General features: G+C 43.2%; 1 protein-coding gene across 4 annotated transcripts in view; it reads right to left on the reverse strand.

The window, feature by feature from the left end:
- Window positions 1-15,222, reverse strand: part of LOC126997302 (uncharacterized) — a 173,270-nt gene extending 158,048 nt beyond the window's left edge. The window contains exons 1-2 of one of the 4 annotated variants that reach the window (XM_050858302.1): window positions 15,105-15,222; window positions 4,917-5,586 (exon numbers count right to left, since the gene is read on the reverse strand). In XM_050858302.1, the coding sequence (XP_050714259.1) occupies window positions 4,917-5,564 (648 nt within the window). In that variant the 5' untranslated portion in view covers window positions 5,565-5,586; window positions 15,105-15,222. Of the gene's footprint in view, window positions 1-4,916; window positions 5,587-14,241; window positions 14,882-15,104 lie in introns of those variants that run through there. The other 3 variants (XM_050858304.1, XM_050858301.1, XM_050858303.1) reach the window with 3 other exon arrangements.
- Window positions 15,223-16,987: the final 1,765 nt, after the last annotated feature.

Raw genomic sequence — 16,987 nt, forward strand, 5'->3', positions numbered from 1 at the left:
TATATATATATATATATATATATATCTATATATATATATATATATATATATATATATATATATATATATATATACAGAGTCGTCCCTCAAATAGTATGGTTTCCAATAGAACGGTTTCGGTTTTATACGGATTGTCATAGATTTTTTTTAGGATTTTTAAATTTCCCGCTCGTCGCACCAAGTAACCATGGCGTGAGTGGCAACACTGTTGTACCAGACTGCCTCCCATGCACATCTCCTCAGTCCGTGTGTGTGCACAACATCAGGAACACTGTTTTGCCAGATTGAAAACTATGCGCTTTCCCTAAGTCTGTGTACGCTTTTCCATTACCACATAACATGAACATAGGACCCAAGAGACAAGCCAAAACACCTGCTGAATGCACCCCAAAGCGTTTGAAAAAGGTATTCACCTTGCAGAAGAATTCAGATTTAGAAGAAGTTACATTTTGGTATGAGTTACGTTGTGGTACGGAGAGCCTACCACGTGAATCAGGGTCCCGCCTGGCTCACCTTCTACTCGCCGGCCAAAGTTGCCAGTTATGCATTTTCTGCTGTAGTGTTTCCATGCTGGGCAGCGGAGCTATCCTGGCAGGGCTGCCAGCGAGTGAGCCATGTCATACACTCACACTCTCTCTTACTCTCTACCGCAGTTTCTATTGCTCTCTAATTCATACTTGAAATAAGATACGAAACGGTAATTGTGGAGACTGACTGCGCGCCTCCAAAAAATACGACATTACGCCTCCATATTATAAAGTTAATGGACGCATATTTAAACTACTCCAACCGAATTTTAAATATCCTGACCTCTAACAGGGGGGCTTCGCCTCCATCGACCCCCTCAGCGTGGTAACACTACACTGTGACTGTAGCAGAAAATGCATAACTGGCAACTTGGGCCCGTGGGTGACAGCTGAGCCAGGCGGGACTTGGATTCCGGAAGAGTGCCCAGGAGTGTTTCAAAAGGGGGGCACTAATTTTATACGGATTTTCGAGTAGCACGGGGTCCTGGGTCCCTAATCCCGTATATTTATATATATATGTGTGTATATATATATATATATATATATATATATATATATATATATATATATATATATATATATATATACACATATACATATATATATATATATATATATATATATATATATATATATATATATATATATATATATATATATATATATATATACCGTGGCTGCCATGCATTACAAGTCAAAAAAGAAGAAGAAGAAGAAAAGGAAAACAACACCGGGAGATCTACAATTTTCATAGACGTGAGAAAAAGATTTTTTGACTGTGGTTCCACAGCACGGGATGTTCTCTTATCTTGTTAATCAGTAGTAAGCAAAGCAGCTCTGCCAGTCCATTTTACGAATCTCTTGGTGGGCCATCCTCCACTGCTCCTCACTCCTCAGCCACTGCCGTCGTCTGTTTGTTTACATGCAGCCGTTCGGTACCCACGTACCCACGCTCGTACTCACAACCATTTTCCATTCATAAGGACAACCAACAACTCGCTCCTGGTCGGGAATACGGGCAACCGTGGTTGCCCATAGCCCCAATGGTTGGACACCGCCTTTTAAGGTAGCACACATGATGCCGGTGGTAGGTAGACGTGACCCGAACATGTCAAAGCAACGCGAAACTCGTGGCGGTAATGCGCGAAAGTCGTGATGGTAAGAATTTAGGACTAAGCGCTAAACTCGAGGATTGCGAAACTCGGAAAGCACGAGACTCAAGGGGGTACTGTATATATATATATATATATATATATATATATATATATATATATATATATATATATATATATATATATATATATATATATATATTTGGTATCAAAAGAAAGGAAATTAAATGTATTATTCATAAATGGGAAGAAATATGGTTGAATACTAAAAAAAATAAGAAATGTATAATAAGGTGCTTAATATAGGTTGATTTATATAGTGAAATGATTATAAAAAAATAGTAACTTTTATTTAAATATCTTAAAATGGTTTTAATACAAGTTAGTCAACATATTGAAGTGTTCATATATGAATTTTTATGCAGATACAGTACTGTCTCCAAGTTTGCAATAAATAGGTCGACATTGCGGGTCGCAAACATTGAAATCACAAACTTTGAACCATTATTCTTATGGGGAAAACTGACAGCCGTCAACATCTTGTGCTTGGCCACCCATCCGGGTGGCTAAGCGCATATGTGCGGACGGCCCCAGCCGTGCGCTGGGCCCGAGCAGCTGATGATGGTGATGATGACGATGAGTGTCAGTGGCGTAGCCTTTGCATTGGCACCGCCTGAACAGTGTTTTTGTCAGGGCCCGTGTGTGTGTGTGTGTGTGTGTGTGTGTGTGTGTGTGTGTGTGTGTGTGTGTGTGTGTGTGTGTGTGTGTGTGGCTGTGTTTGTTGTGGGTTTGGGCTTTTCAATTTGCCAGTTCTTGTTTTCCACATGTTGCACGGGACCCCTTTCTTTTCTTCCATCTCTTCTTTTTGAAAAGGAAGAGATGGAAGAAAAGAAAGAGGTCCCGTGCAACATGTGGAAGGCGGGAATTGGCAGATTGAGGAGCCTGGGCCCACGATGGGCACAGCCACACATGCACGGGCCCCGATAAAGGTGCCGTTTGGGTGGCACCGATGCGGGGGCCGCACCGCCGACGCTCATCACCATCACCATCATCAGCCGCCCATCAGCTGCTCAGGCCCAGCGCGCGGTTGAGGCTGCTCGCACACATGCACCTGGCTGCCCGGATCCCACTCACTATGCTTCCCGCGGCCAATGGAAAGGCCCAGGGGGTGGATAAGAGCAAGTATGGGAATCAAGGACCACAACAAGGTGTGAAAAAAAATGTTTTAGCAGCCTTTTCCTTTTCCTTTCGGGTCATATCACAATTTCAGTTAAAAAAAATTTAAAAATCTAATTTTTTGGATCCCTATCGCAAACTCGATGAATCGCAAACTTGAAACTCGCAATCCTGGAGACAGTACTGTAAATAAATTTTCGTGGCGTCAGGAAGGTTTTTCGTCGCAGTGCGTGAAACGAGTCAGATTCAGCAAATGTTCGTCGCAACTTCTGGTCGAGCTCGAGCAAAAACTACTGAATCTAGGATGGCGTGCTTGGTGGCAAATGAAAGCTCTTTTAATATGAATTAATAATCAGAAACAAAAATTTGAAAGCATTAAATAAATAAAAAAGTTATAAGCAAAAAAGAGGACGTGTTCAAATCGCGGCAAAAGTACGAAAACAGGCTATTTTGTGACAGGTCGACAACAAACTTGGAATCGAGCTATCAAAAAATCCTTCATGCTGGTCAAATTACATTGCCAAAAGGGGCTACATGCCAAATTACAGCCTTCTAGAGGCAATAACAAGGCCACACTAGACAAAAACGGATCTACAGACGAGTAACTGGTGGATGTTCTTGCCCAATATAGTGGCATTTTTTGCATAGCTTCACCTATCACCTCACTGATTCTTTGACCAAATAGTTGTAAATATTGCAGTTGGCAATACTCCCTTGCCAGAATCTGAAGGAGAGATGTCCATAGTTCCCTCAGTATGGCTGATCATCCCGTACGCACCGACGTAAGTGTTAACATTCAACACTCCCAGAACGTGCATGTACGTTCGCAAGAGAGGCATACATAACCGACTCCTATAGATCTGGACCTCCTCTTTCCAATGGTGTTTTTGGGTTTTAGCTGTGATGAATAGTTTTTGAGATACAGAGGTTAAAAGAGACCCCCCATTGGGCTGCCTGATTGTGCCTGAGGGGATAGTCGCATCCCGTCCCGCACGCAAGGAAAGGGTTAATGACAAGGCTGGGGCAAGTGTCCGTTCCATAGTATAGGGTTCACTGCTGGAGCTCATCTTTGAGCCTCTCTTTGGAGAGGTTATCTAGAGTCCAGGTTGATAGGTGGTCTTCAGGGCAGCATGTGGGTAGTCTTTGGCCACTCGGCGGTGACTGGAAAATCCCAGCTGTGTGGCGGCCAGGATTTGAACCCACCTCCCTCCTGGATCTCCCGGACGCGGCTCATTTCCTTCACATGCTGCCCAGATCTTCAATCAACCCTAACTTCAGCGACTTTGGTCAAGAGAAGCACCGGGAGGCAGCATGGGCCAAGCAAGAGTCATACATCATGTCAGCCACTATAAATAAAATTAGCCTGAGCCACCAACATGCTGGGGTCATCAAAGAGACCCCTCAAGAAAGTCCACTGGCACTACAGGCAGCTTTTAACCCTTTCACTGTGCGGGCTTGGGAGGCGACTATCCCCTCAGGCGCAGTCGGGCAGCCCAATGGGGGGTCTCTTCTAACATCTGTATCTCAAAAACTATTCATCACAGCTAAAAATCAGAAACACCATTGGAAAGAGGAGGCCCAGATCTATAGGAGTCGGTTATGTATGCCTCTCCTGCAAACGTACATGCACATTCAGGAAGTGTTGAATGTGAACACTTACATCAGTGCGTGCGAGATGATCAGCAATTTTGAGGCAACTGCGGACATCTCTCCATGAGGTTCTGGCAAGGGAGTATTGCCAACTGCAATATTTACAATTATTTGGTCAAAAAATCAGTCAGGTGATAGGTGAAACTATGCAAAAATGCCGCTATATTGGACATGAACATCTACCAGTTACTCGTCCATAGATTTTCTGCGCTGGGCTGATGTGATTTTCCACCAAATTTAGTGGAGAACCCACTCAATTGGCAATCCTGTGTTGTGAAAAATATTGTTGGAACACTCTCATTCGCGGGAGATTTGAGTGCGGCTGTAGCTCGCAGCGAGCGTTTAGCACCACCAGCAAAAGCGCCTAATGCTCGCTGTGAGCGTTTAGCCGTGGAAGGGTTAAAAATAAATAAATTAAATAAAAAATAAAATAAAATATCAGTGTTCTTACCTCTCCCTGCATGGTGATAATCCTCTCAACGAGCTTTTTCTTTTCTTCTTGAGCTTTGTGCAACAAGTGAGCATTTTCCTCATTACCATCACTCTCAGTCATGGTCTCACCAGGACTTCTCATTTTGCTAGGACTTCCCTTTGTACTCGTCACAAGAGGAACCTGACCTTTTCCTGAACTTGAGGACTTCCTAGTCAGTGAGGTATGAGGCAAACCTATATTAACTGTGGTAGAAGAGAAGTCACTAAATCGACTTCTGTAATTATTTTGAGGAGGCTCTTTCTTCTGAATTGCTGTACTGCTAGTGTTGGCTACTTGATTTAGACTGTTTCTCGAGTTAGATACTGGTGGATGTGAAATGCGTGATGAATTTGATACTGATTGATGCAAATTACTGTTTCTCGAACTGCACACTCCACTGTCATGAACATTGCTAAGGCTTTCATTACTAATTAAATTGGACTGCCTTCCATTGTCTGCTTCACTGAAACTTTTAAAATGTTGTGTCTTCAAATGCTGGGTGTTGTTTTGGGCATCATCAGCAGCACTGTAGTGTGATGGTTGCTTTGAGCACAGTTGTGTTGCCAACACCATGCACTCCTCCATGGCATTTTCATCAAGCTCTTCCCAGTCATCATCTTCATTCATTTTGCTGTGTGTAGATTGCACTCTGAAAAGATAAATCCTTCAGTAAGAATTCAGATAAGAGATCAATGGGTAATACAAATTAGACAAGCACAAATACGTAAACTTATTAGAAAAATAGTTGCAGTGTCAAACTCCAGAGTTTGACAGCTGTATAACTAGATAAATATATCAAAAAGTAGTGATATTAATGAAAAAATAGTGCAAACACATAATACCTCCCCAGAAATACAACAGTTAAATCCTCACAATACGCAGGACCAAGTTGTGCCCAGAAGGTGGCTGCCAATTTGGCAAAACTTGTTAGTTCAAATTTGTAAAATTTTACAATGCTGCAAGGCTAAAGGTCAACCGTATGCAGGCTGGGGTGAGGCAAGCACATAAGGACAAAGGCAATGTCGGGGGGGATGGTAGGAGGCACGAGAATGGTGCTCTGTTGTGTTGGTCCATGCCCTCACAACTTGGCTACAGGCATCATTAAAGACCCGTGCTCTACCGCACATTTATTATCTCTGTTTACAAGCCGCTCTCTCGCCAGTCAGTTACTCCACTAATCTGATGCCTCACAATTTATTCACTCCTGCTCATAATACACTACATCCCTCCTTTCCTTACAGATTATGTTACCACAATATCTATAGAAATTCAAAAATAGAACACACTGCTTGTGTATCTTCTTTTGACTCCACATCAGAAGACATAATACAATGGTATAACAAAATAAAGTACTTTCTTTTATCACAAAAATAATTATCAGGCTGGTACTCTATGTAAATATGAAATTCCTTTTGTACTGTGTAGTCCTTATAACTACTGACTCATCTCTCTACTACAAAATCAATGGTTACATAATCCTTAAATCTAATTGGTTTCTGCACGTGTCTCTTTGACCGTTGCTCTTGCACATTCTCCTGTTCATGGTGTACACTCTGATTACTCTGAATCTCTATGTGGTTGTCATCAAGATCTTCATACATGTCTATATCATCCTCTCTAGCCTTATGCTTTTCTCTTTCCCACAACTGTCTTTTCTCCTCTCCATCCTCAAAATTCATCTTCTTTAAATGTACCACATTTCTTCTTTTCTGACTTCCATCACATCCTTCAATTTGGACACTGTTCCCCTTTTTCTCCAATACCTAGTAAGGTGATGATGCAAACCTAGTTGACAGTTTATTTTCTTTGTTCTGTTTTAACATAACTATGTCATCTTTTTCCACATCCATTACTTTGGTGTTGTTCTTACAATCAAAATATGACTTTTCTTTTTCCTTTCTGATCATGTTTCTTTCTCTAATCACATCAACACACTCATCCAGTTCCTTGTTTAGTGATGGTAACTTATTTTTCATTTTTCTCCCATACATTATTTCAAATGGACTTTTACCTGTCACACTTTGTGGTGTGCTTCTGTAAGCTACCAGAAATTTTTCCAGTTCTTTCTTCCAGTTTTTCCCTTCAGAATGGGCTACCCTTATTGCTTTTAACAATGTCTTGTTCTGTCTTTCTACTTCTCCATTAGCTTGTGGTGAGTATGGCATAATTTTCTTGTGTGACACCAAAACTTTGCACATAATGTATATATTCTTCACTTCTGAACTGGGGTCCATTATCACTTATTATCACCTCAGGTATACCATGATTAGTGAACCAGTTGTCTAATGTTTCAACAATTTTACTAGATGTAGTAGCATGTAAGATTTGAACTTCAAACCATCTGGAATAGTAATCTACACCCACTAACAAATTCTCACCTCCTGGGAATGGTCCACAAAAATCTATCCCTATCTGCTGCCATGGTTTATCAGGCAATACAATAGGTTGCAATGGTTCTGGTGGTGTGTCTACACTTATGAGTTGACAAGATCTGCAAGATTTAACTAAATTTTCCACATCTTTGTCAATACCTGGCCACCACACTCTCTCTCGGAGTCTCTGCTTGCATTTTACAATACCCTGATGACCTTCATGTGCCAAACTTAACACCTGTTGTTGCAACTTTTCTGGAATACAAATTCTACTTCCTCTAAGTACTAGCTTACCCACATTGGTCAGTTCCTGGCGATCACGCTTAAATTTAGGCGACCTCTCCCAAACACCTACTCTTAACCCTTTCATTGCTAAGCGCTCGCAACGAGACTATCCCCTCAGGCGCGCTCGGGAACCCCAGCGGGGGAAGGGGATCTCTTTTAACCGCTATATCTCAAAAACTATTCATCACAGTTACAAAAGAAAAACACCATTGGAAAGAGGAGGCCAAGATCTATAAGATTCGGTTATGTAAGCCTCTCCTGCAAATGTACAGGCACGTTCAGGGGGTGTTTTTTGCTGTGAGTGCGACTGGCGCTCGCAGTGAGCTTTTAGCACCACCAGCAAGTGACACTAGTGCTCGCTCTTTTATCCTCTGTATCTCAAAAACTATTCATCACAGCTAAAAAACAAAAACACCATTGGAAAGAAGAGGCCAATATCTATATGATTCGGTAATGTAAACCTCTCCTGCGAAAGTACAGGCACGTTCAGGGGGTGTTGCCTGTGAAGACGTACATTTATACATGCGCGACGGTCAGCCGTAAGGCAACTATACTGTAGATCTTTTGATGATGGGGTGTAACTGCAAAATTTACAACTATTTGGTCAAAATATCAGTCATGTGATAGGTGAAGCTATGCAAAAATGTCGCTATATTGGTCAACAACATCCACCAGTTGCTTGTCCGTAGATTTGCCGCGCTGGGCTGATATGATTTTCCACCAAATTTTGTGAAGAACCCACTCAATTGGCAATCCTGTTTTGTGAGAATTAGTGTTGGAACACTCATACACGGGAGATTTGAGTGCGGCTGGAGCTCGTAGTGAGCGTTTAGCAGCACCAGCAAATACACCTAACACCTGCTGCAAGCGTTTAGCAATGGAAGGGTTTAAGCCTTTCTCACTGCACACATTGTTTCATCCACAGCAGATTCTTGCTCACACACACACACACACACACACACACACACACACACAGACACACACTAACAGTCTAACAGGAAAGGAGGAAGGATGGAAAGTGTCTTATACGAATATCAATGGAATAGTGTCATCGTGGATAGAGTTTAACGACTATTTGAGAGACAGAGAACCTGATATTGTGGGGCTGACAGAAACTAAGTTGTGTGACTCAGTTGAGGTGGTGGGGATTGGAGAAGGTGCATACAATATATGGAGGGGAGACAGAAAGAGAAAACAGGGAGGTGTGATGTTGATGGTAAGGAAAGGCATTAGGGTGGAAGAGGTGATTGAGGGTGAAGGCTTGGTAGAGGTACTGAAAGTGAAAATTGTGGGTGCTGAAGTAACGAAGGAGGCAGTATGTAGGAGGGTTATGTGCCACCAAGAACCAATGCATGGAAGGCCCGAGAATATGAACAAATGATACAAGACACAGTGAGTTGCCTGGATGGAATGTTGAGAGAGGGTGAGAGAATAATTTTAATGGGTGATTTGAATTTCAAAGAGGTAGAATGGGAGGATTGGCAGACGCAGGGAACAGAAGAGTCGTGGGGAGGAAGACTCCTGCAACTGGCAATGGAACATGTGCTGATGCAATGGATTAAAGAACATACTAGATTCAGGAAAGAAGGAGAGGCATCAAGATTAGACCTGGTTTTTAGCAAGGAACCGGAAGTAATAGAAAATATTAAAATAGATTGCCCAACAGTAGAGTGACCAGGCGATTGTGGAATTTGAAGTAAAAGAAAAGAGAATGATTGACCGAAAAGAGGATCACAAAATAGGGAGAAGTAACTACTCTAAGGCAGACTTTGTTAACCCTTTCATTGCTAAACGCTTGCAGCGGGCGTTAGATGTATTTGCTGGTGGCACTAAACACTCGCTGCGAGCTCCAGCCGCACTCAAATCTCCCGCATATGAGTGTTCCAATACTAATTCTCACAACACAGGATTGCCAATTGAGTGGGCTCTTCACTAAATTTGGTGGAAAATCATATCAGCCCAGCATCACACTACTATGTTTGCTCTCTTCCAATCTTGTGGTATCCTTCCTTCACTCAGGGAGGTGCTCATTATGGAGTGCAGTTTCTCTGCAAGTTGCTCACTACACTCTTTCAGGATCCACCCTGATACTTCATCCGGCCCTGTCGCATTTCTTACATCCAGCTTGTTCAAGCTTTCTTTGACCTCCTGCACCATTAACTGTATCTCCTGCATAACCCTTCCTCTTTCCTGGCCCGGTTGTTGTACGAATTCGTCTTCCTTTGAGAAAACTCTATGAAAGCTATTGTTCATTACTTCTGCCATCTCTGCTGGGTCTTCATATGTAGTTCCATCCATTTTCAGTTTATCAATTGTTTCTCTATTCTTTAATTTGCCCGTCACATGTCTATAAAATAATTTAGGTTGGTCTTTGCATTTGTCGATTATATCTTTTTTCATATTTCCGTTTTTCTTCTCTTCTAATCTTTGTATATTCATTCCTTGCTTGTTTGAAATTGTTCAACGCGTTGATTCTTCTTCGTCTCCTCCATCCCTTCCAAGCTTCCTCCTTTCTTTTTCTAGCCACCTCGCATCTTTTGTTAAACCACTCCTTTTTACCAACATCCTTTTTGGTTACCTTAGGGACATATCTATTCTCGGCTTCTTTGTACAGCTTTAAAAACTCCTCCCACTTGTCTTGTGTACTTTTGGCTTTGTACAGCCCTCTCCAATTTGCATTTTCAAAAAAAGTTCTCATATTAACCCTTTCCTTGCGCGCAGTCTGGACGCGACTATCCCCTCAGGCGCAGTCGGGGAGCCCAATGGGGGGGGGGGTTCTTTTAACCTCTGTATCTCAAAAACTACTCATCACAGCTAAAAACCAAAAACACCACTGGAAAGAGGAGGTCCAGATCTATAGGAGTCGGTTATGTATGCCTCTCTTGCGAACGTACATGCACGTTCAGGGAGTGTTGAATGTTAACACTTATGTCGGTGCGTGCGGGATGATCAGCCATATTGAGGTAACTGCGGACATCTCTTTTTCAGACTCTGGCAAGGGAGTATTGCCAACTGAAATATTTACAACTATTTGGTCAAAGAATCAGTCAGGTGATAGGTGAAGCTATGCAAAAATGCCGCTATATTGGGCAAGAACATCCACCAGTTACTCGTCCGTAGATTTGCCGCGCTGGGCTGATATGATTTTCCACCAAATTTAGTGAAGAACCCACTCAATTAGCAATCCTGTGTTGTGAGAATTAGTGTTGGAACACTCTCATACGTGGGAGATTTGAGTGCGGCTGGAGCTCGCAGCGAGCGTTTAGCGCCACCAGCAAATACGCCTAACACCCGCTGCAAGCGTTTAGCAATGAAAGGGTTAAGACACTCACTCACTCACTACGACGTTTGAAAATAAGAGCATCGAGAATTATTGTTGAGGCTAACATTGCAATTGTTGACGGCCCTCGAGAGCGCTGCATCAGCGGCGGAGCAGGGCCTTAAACCTCATCAACGGTAAATGGTATAATCCCTTACCTTTACTGGACGGAATACATTGGACCCACCAAACCACGTGTTCTTCCTTGCCAAGAGGAAGAAGTCTAAAATGCTCTCTTTGTCCTCAAAAAGCTTCCCCAATTCAACCTAATTCCAATCACATCCAGCACAGCTGGCCGCCATTTCTCCACTCCAGTACCAGGTGGGCCAGGCAGGTGAAAGCCAACAAACACCTGACCACGACCCTATATACTCGTCACACATATGTAACCAACATAAAAGCCTCTCAAACCAACTACTTGAACTCTGGAATCTCTTACATTAAGGGGACTGTCCGGTAGTGATTTTACGAAAAAATATGAAAAATGAGTTAATGCCACTGAGAGATACATGTGGGCTAGGACAGTTCATCCGTGGCCAGTTTTGGAAAAAATCTATATTTAAAGGGCAAATTTAAAGGTCCCGCACACCCCCTGACTCACGTGGACAACTGCTTTTTGTTTACATCAATATTTATGGTATAATATCATTACACACGTAATTATTAATATTTCTGATGCATTTTTTCAATAAATCAAATGTCTGGCAGTGAAGCCAGGCATGAGAGTGTAATGTGGAGCCGATGGCCTGCTCAGAGCTCTAAGAGTGTCGTAAGATGATAGGTCCAGGAAGAACAGAGAAAAAGCTCACACTCCAGCAAAACGATCAAAGAAAAAGCAGAAATTACATGTCAGTGAAGGGTATGAGGCTGGAAATTATAGAGAAAACCTGGCGTCAATGAGGAAGGTCGCACCTTCTGAAACCTTCATTCTTAGAACGATAATACTTTCTTTTCTTTTTTACGTGTCAGCCTATAGCGCAGGTAGGCTCTCTAGAGGGGCCTGGTGGTCAGCCTGAGTCTGTCATGGTGCAGGCAAGTATTTATAGTGGCTCCATCTATTCTTGGCTCATGCTGTCCCCTGGAGCTCATTCTTGATTCCCTTGGATGGTTTCCTCTAGAGTCCGGGTTGATAGGTGGTCTTCAGGACAACATGTGGGTAGTTTTATGACGCTTGCCGGTGACTGAAAAATCTCAGGTGGAAGCGGTGGATTTAAACCCGCATTGTCCAAAATGCAGTAAATGCAGGGTCCGCCCGCTAACCACTCAGCCAATGTCCTTTCCAAACATAACAATTTTTTTTTTTTTTTTTACTTACATTGTAAGAGGGACCAGGTACAATATTAAGAGCTAGCATGCATCAGAAATATTCTTAGAAACATGTTTGCAAACTTATAATATGAAATTTTGGTGACTAGTAGCAATAAATGATCTGAGATCAGGGATTTTTTCCTCCCACCACCACTAAAAATGAGCGTTTGTGACGAGTTTAGTGTTTGCCATACGGAAACCACGCACTCACTGGATCCCCAAGCTTGTTTTGGGAGAGAAGCGTAGTGAACCCACCAAACGATGCTCACCTCACCATCTGGCGTGGCGCCGAAGGCCATCTGCGCTCACATAAACCACCTACACCACACTCATGCCCTCTCTCTCTAGTAGGTTGTCACCTCATCGCAAGGTTTCTGTCCTCCAAGTAGAGTCCGTGGCACCAAACAGTGTATCTTCATTGTTTATCACTGACACAAGCTAAACCACCAGCTAGCTTTGATCCGTCCAACGCCGCGCCATAATCAGTAGTGCGGTTCTAGAGCAAGTGAAGGCTCTCAAACCTCCTGCCCGAGCTGTTCGAACACATGAATCCTTACTGACCGCATTTTGAATCTGCTTCACGGGTTTGTATTCCCAGTATACAAGGTAATTGTGGATATTGACTCCGTGCCTCCTGAATACGATAATACGCCTCCATATATTATAGTTAAAAAAACAAAATACATGTCCCTCGACCATAACATGAAGGCGGAAGTACTTACAAGTAAAGAAGAAGCCGAATTAATCCCCTTCCCCCAACAATCTTGGGGGACCCGCGGGAAGTCGGGGTATTTGGGTGGGGGAGCATATTTAAACTACTCCAACCGAACTTTACGACCTGATAACGGGGGGGTCTCTGCCCCCCTCAACCCCCCTGCTAACCAAGGGGGGGCTGCACCCCCCCTGGAACCCCCCCCTCTTAAAGTACCCCAACCAAACTTTATGACCTAACAGCTAACTGAGGGACATTGAACACAAGTAGCCTGCGTTTGAACCTGCTTCACGCGTTCATACGTGATACCAAACCTGCTTCACGCGTTCGTACGTGCTACCAGTAAGTGAATACATAGTCGTATATGACGGTTGCAAGATTCCTATGACGTAAATTACTTACCGTTTAGATGCTTCATTATGACCTTAATACTGTAACAGGGGGCTTCGCCCCCCTCGAACCCCCCTTTGATATGGAGAGTGAGTGAAATTGCGTGGTTTCCGTAAGTTGTAAAAAAAACAGAATGGATGAAATTTCCCTACATCGAAGTAATTGTAAGGAATTTCCCTACATCTAGGGTAATTTTCAACCCCCCATAACTCAAAAACTATGCATTTGCGACGTATTTCATGTTTACCACCGCATTCCCCAGTCTCAATGGCCCCCTAGCCAATTTTGGTTGCAACGGGTGAGTATGGGCAAACACTAGAATAATACCGCAAATTCTGGCATTTCAATATTGGAGGCATGTAGTGAATCTCCATAATAACCGTGGTGAATTCTTATTTGTACATCTGTTACCTACGGCATCATTATCAGTAATATCTTCAGTGTGTTAGGTTTCAAGTTCCAGAGAAAAAGTGAAGTTTCCGTGTTGTAGTGCAGAAATAGAAACTTTAGAACATTTTCTACTGGACTGTGAAGAATATAAAGAAATAAGATAAAATCAAAATTTTAAACAGAACACAGAAAACCAAAGCAGAGACTATATACTTAATAGCCAATATATTAGTGTTTCAACCATTATCACTGGAAGAAATTGAAGACAGGAAAAGATATACAACAAAAATCTGGAATAGTAGAAAAAAGAAAATTCACCAAAATTAAAATACTCAACAACGCCAATCGAGAACAAGGACCATAAGTGGGACCGTTACAAAGGCACTCCCTCGCCTCCTACTGGACTGGACCTACTAGGTAGTTAGTTAGTAGTTAGGCCATGGGTCCACGGCTGTAATATCATCTTTATGATTACCCTGAAGCCTGTAATGATGCATATCAATCAATGTGAACAGGAACGTAACTCACTTGCACTTTCATCCACTTCTATGCGGTCGGTGCGTCTGTGTACGTAAGCATTTTAAACAAAGAAAATGTAAAATAAAGTGTAGTGCCTCCCCGCGGCTTCTTCTTCTTCTTTTGACCTGTAACGCTCTGTATCGCTTCTTAGGTCCTCCTCCTCCACACTTTTATACTTCACAACACACTTAGTTACTTCACAGTGCACACTGCACTTCACTCTGAACAGGTGATATTTCTTTCCCTGCTTTTGCTTTTCGATGCCCTTTTGCTATTTTCCACCATTACACTTTTCACTCCACTTTCGCTGCTCAGTTCTTTTCTTTTGGAGTGTTTTATGGGGCTACTTAAGTTGTGGGGCCACAGCCACCAGAGCCTACACTGCTCAGTTCTTTTTTCCCAACAACACCCCTAGAAAATTTCACAACACAACCCTGCCGCCCAGTCAGTGGTGCTAACGCAAAATTCTAAATATAGCGAGATATCCCCCAAAACGCGCTACATTTACTCATCATCATCACATCATTTCAGGCGTCTTCCATTAGACACAAAACCCGGAATCAGGTTCGGCTTTAAATCCAGACCCAGGTCCGGGTTTTCGCGCCGTAAATGGAACGCATTTAGGCGGATATGTAAACAAGCTTTCTTCTTCTTCTTTTGACTTGTCCTCCTCCTCTCGGGCGTCTCTTCTGTTTATTCACACACTTTTCCTATCAATTGTGCTGTGTAGCTTAATTTTTCTTCACTGCAATACACTATCACACTTTACTTTTCAGTTTGTTGCTAGAATAACTTACTGACATTGCTTATCCGTGCACTTATTCAAGCATTTGTGCCCTTTTCTCCCATCTCCATACAGCCCCAACACGTACCGTGCGATTGCCCCGTTGTCCTCCTCTAGCAAAAGCCCACTCCTCCCTGGTGCTGCTTATAACTCCCCTCTCATAGTTGCTGCATTCTACTATTAGGTGTTCCACTGATTCTCCCATGTCCTACAGCTACAGTTCTGGTTTCCCCCTTCCCTGTTCCTGCCATTTAGCTGCGGGGTTCTCGTTCTTGCTTTAAACATCAGCTTGCTCCCCCAGTCTCCTACATGCCAGTCTACTCCCTCTAGCTTCTGTGTCTTGCTGTACCATCTTAATGTCGATTCTTTTACTCTAAAATTCATAGGCCCAGCCTAGGCAGATGGCACACCACCTGTTTATCTTCCTTATCAGGCTGATGGATAAATGGGTTTTCCGGGAAAGCAAACTCATTTTTAGATTAGATACTTGCCTGTGTCCCAGGGTAATAGATTCAGTCGAAATCGGCGCACGGACGAACTCGTCACACTCGGAGCACGAACTCATCGCACTCGGAGCACGAACTCATCGCAGTCGGCGGACGAACTCGGTGCAAAAACTTTGGACTCCCATATCTCAAAAAAGCACTGGTTCAATCTTACTCAGATTTTTTTAATGTAGCATAAGTAAACTAAGTAAGAGGTGCCTCCATACATGAGTTGGCCTCCTCCTCGCTCTCCTGGATCCCCGTTCCCTCCTCACCCTCTACATGAGGTAAAGGAGGTGGAATAAGAGGAAAAAGTAGGAGAAAAAAAATATTAATTTGCAAGTATTTTGATAAGCTGGGAGACACCACCAAGCCTGTGCTCTGCCATGCCGTGTTATCTGAAGCCCAAATAGCCCAATCTTGGCTTAGTGAACAGGAATGAACTCGGCGCACGGCGCACGAACTCGTTGCAATCGGCAGACGAACTCGGAGCAAAAACTTTGGACTCCCATATCTCAAAAAGTACTCGTTCAATCTTACTCAGATTTTTGACAGAAGGTAGACAGACATAAGTAAGCTAAGTAAGAGGTCCCTCCATAACTGAGTCGGCCTCCTCCTCGCTCTCCTGACAACAATGTATCCCAGACGTTTCCAAAGTGTTTCGGGAAGCACTTGAGAAACAACTTGGATACATTCAGCAAATAATTGAGAAACATTGAGAGAGAATGTGTGTAATTCACAACGGACTGATCAAGTGTTGGACTCGTAATCACCAGCAGGTACCCTCCCGACATGAGCAAGTGCACTTTAGCGTCGATCTGTGTGTGTGTGTGTGTGTGTGTGTGTGTGTGTGTTCCCGTGCATGTGTGTGTGTGTAATAATAATAATAATAATAATAATAATAATAATAACGGTTTATTAAGTGATTGCAGCTGTAAAGCTGAAAATATACATGTTAAAAATACAATATTGAAATAAAATAGAAAAAAAAAGTACAATGTGAAAGGGGTATAGGGGGGGAGGTGAGGTGGTGGAATGCAGTGCGTTAGTGCTGAAGGAGGCTGTGTGGAATTCCGGGTGACGGGTCAGGTGTTTAAGCCCCAGGTCAACCCCAAGTCAAAAAAAGGGTCAGGTCGCAGTTGATGGCAGGGGTGCAGGTAGAAGCGGTGTCGGCCGTCACTCAGTTTAGCGATGACCTGCTAATCTCTCCAGCCGGTGAGACAAGAATCATATAGGAAGAGGTGGACCGAGAAGCGGTAGGCGTGGGAACATCAAAACGTCTGCACTGCCCCATGCCACTTGCCCTTGCCCCAACCATGACTCCACCTGAGTGACGGGCCTCAACACTGCACTGCACCTGAACCGAATTCTCCCAGCAGCATGATGGTCGGGCTAGTGTACCTGGGGGCACCTGGGGGCCGGCGTCGGCTGGATGGTTAGGCGGCGTCGACGTCACACTGGCCATTACTACTCGTCATTGTCTTCA

The sequence above is a fragment of the Eriocheir sinensis genome, chromosome 12, assembly GCF_024679095.1.
Source record: "Eriocheir sinensis breed Jianghai 21 chromosome 12, ASM2467909v1, whole genome shotgun sequence".
Taxonomy (NCBI): domain Eukaryota; kingdom Metazoa; phylum Arthropoda; class Malacostraca; order Decapoda; family Varunidae; genus Eriocheir; species Eriocheir sinensis.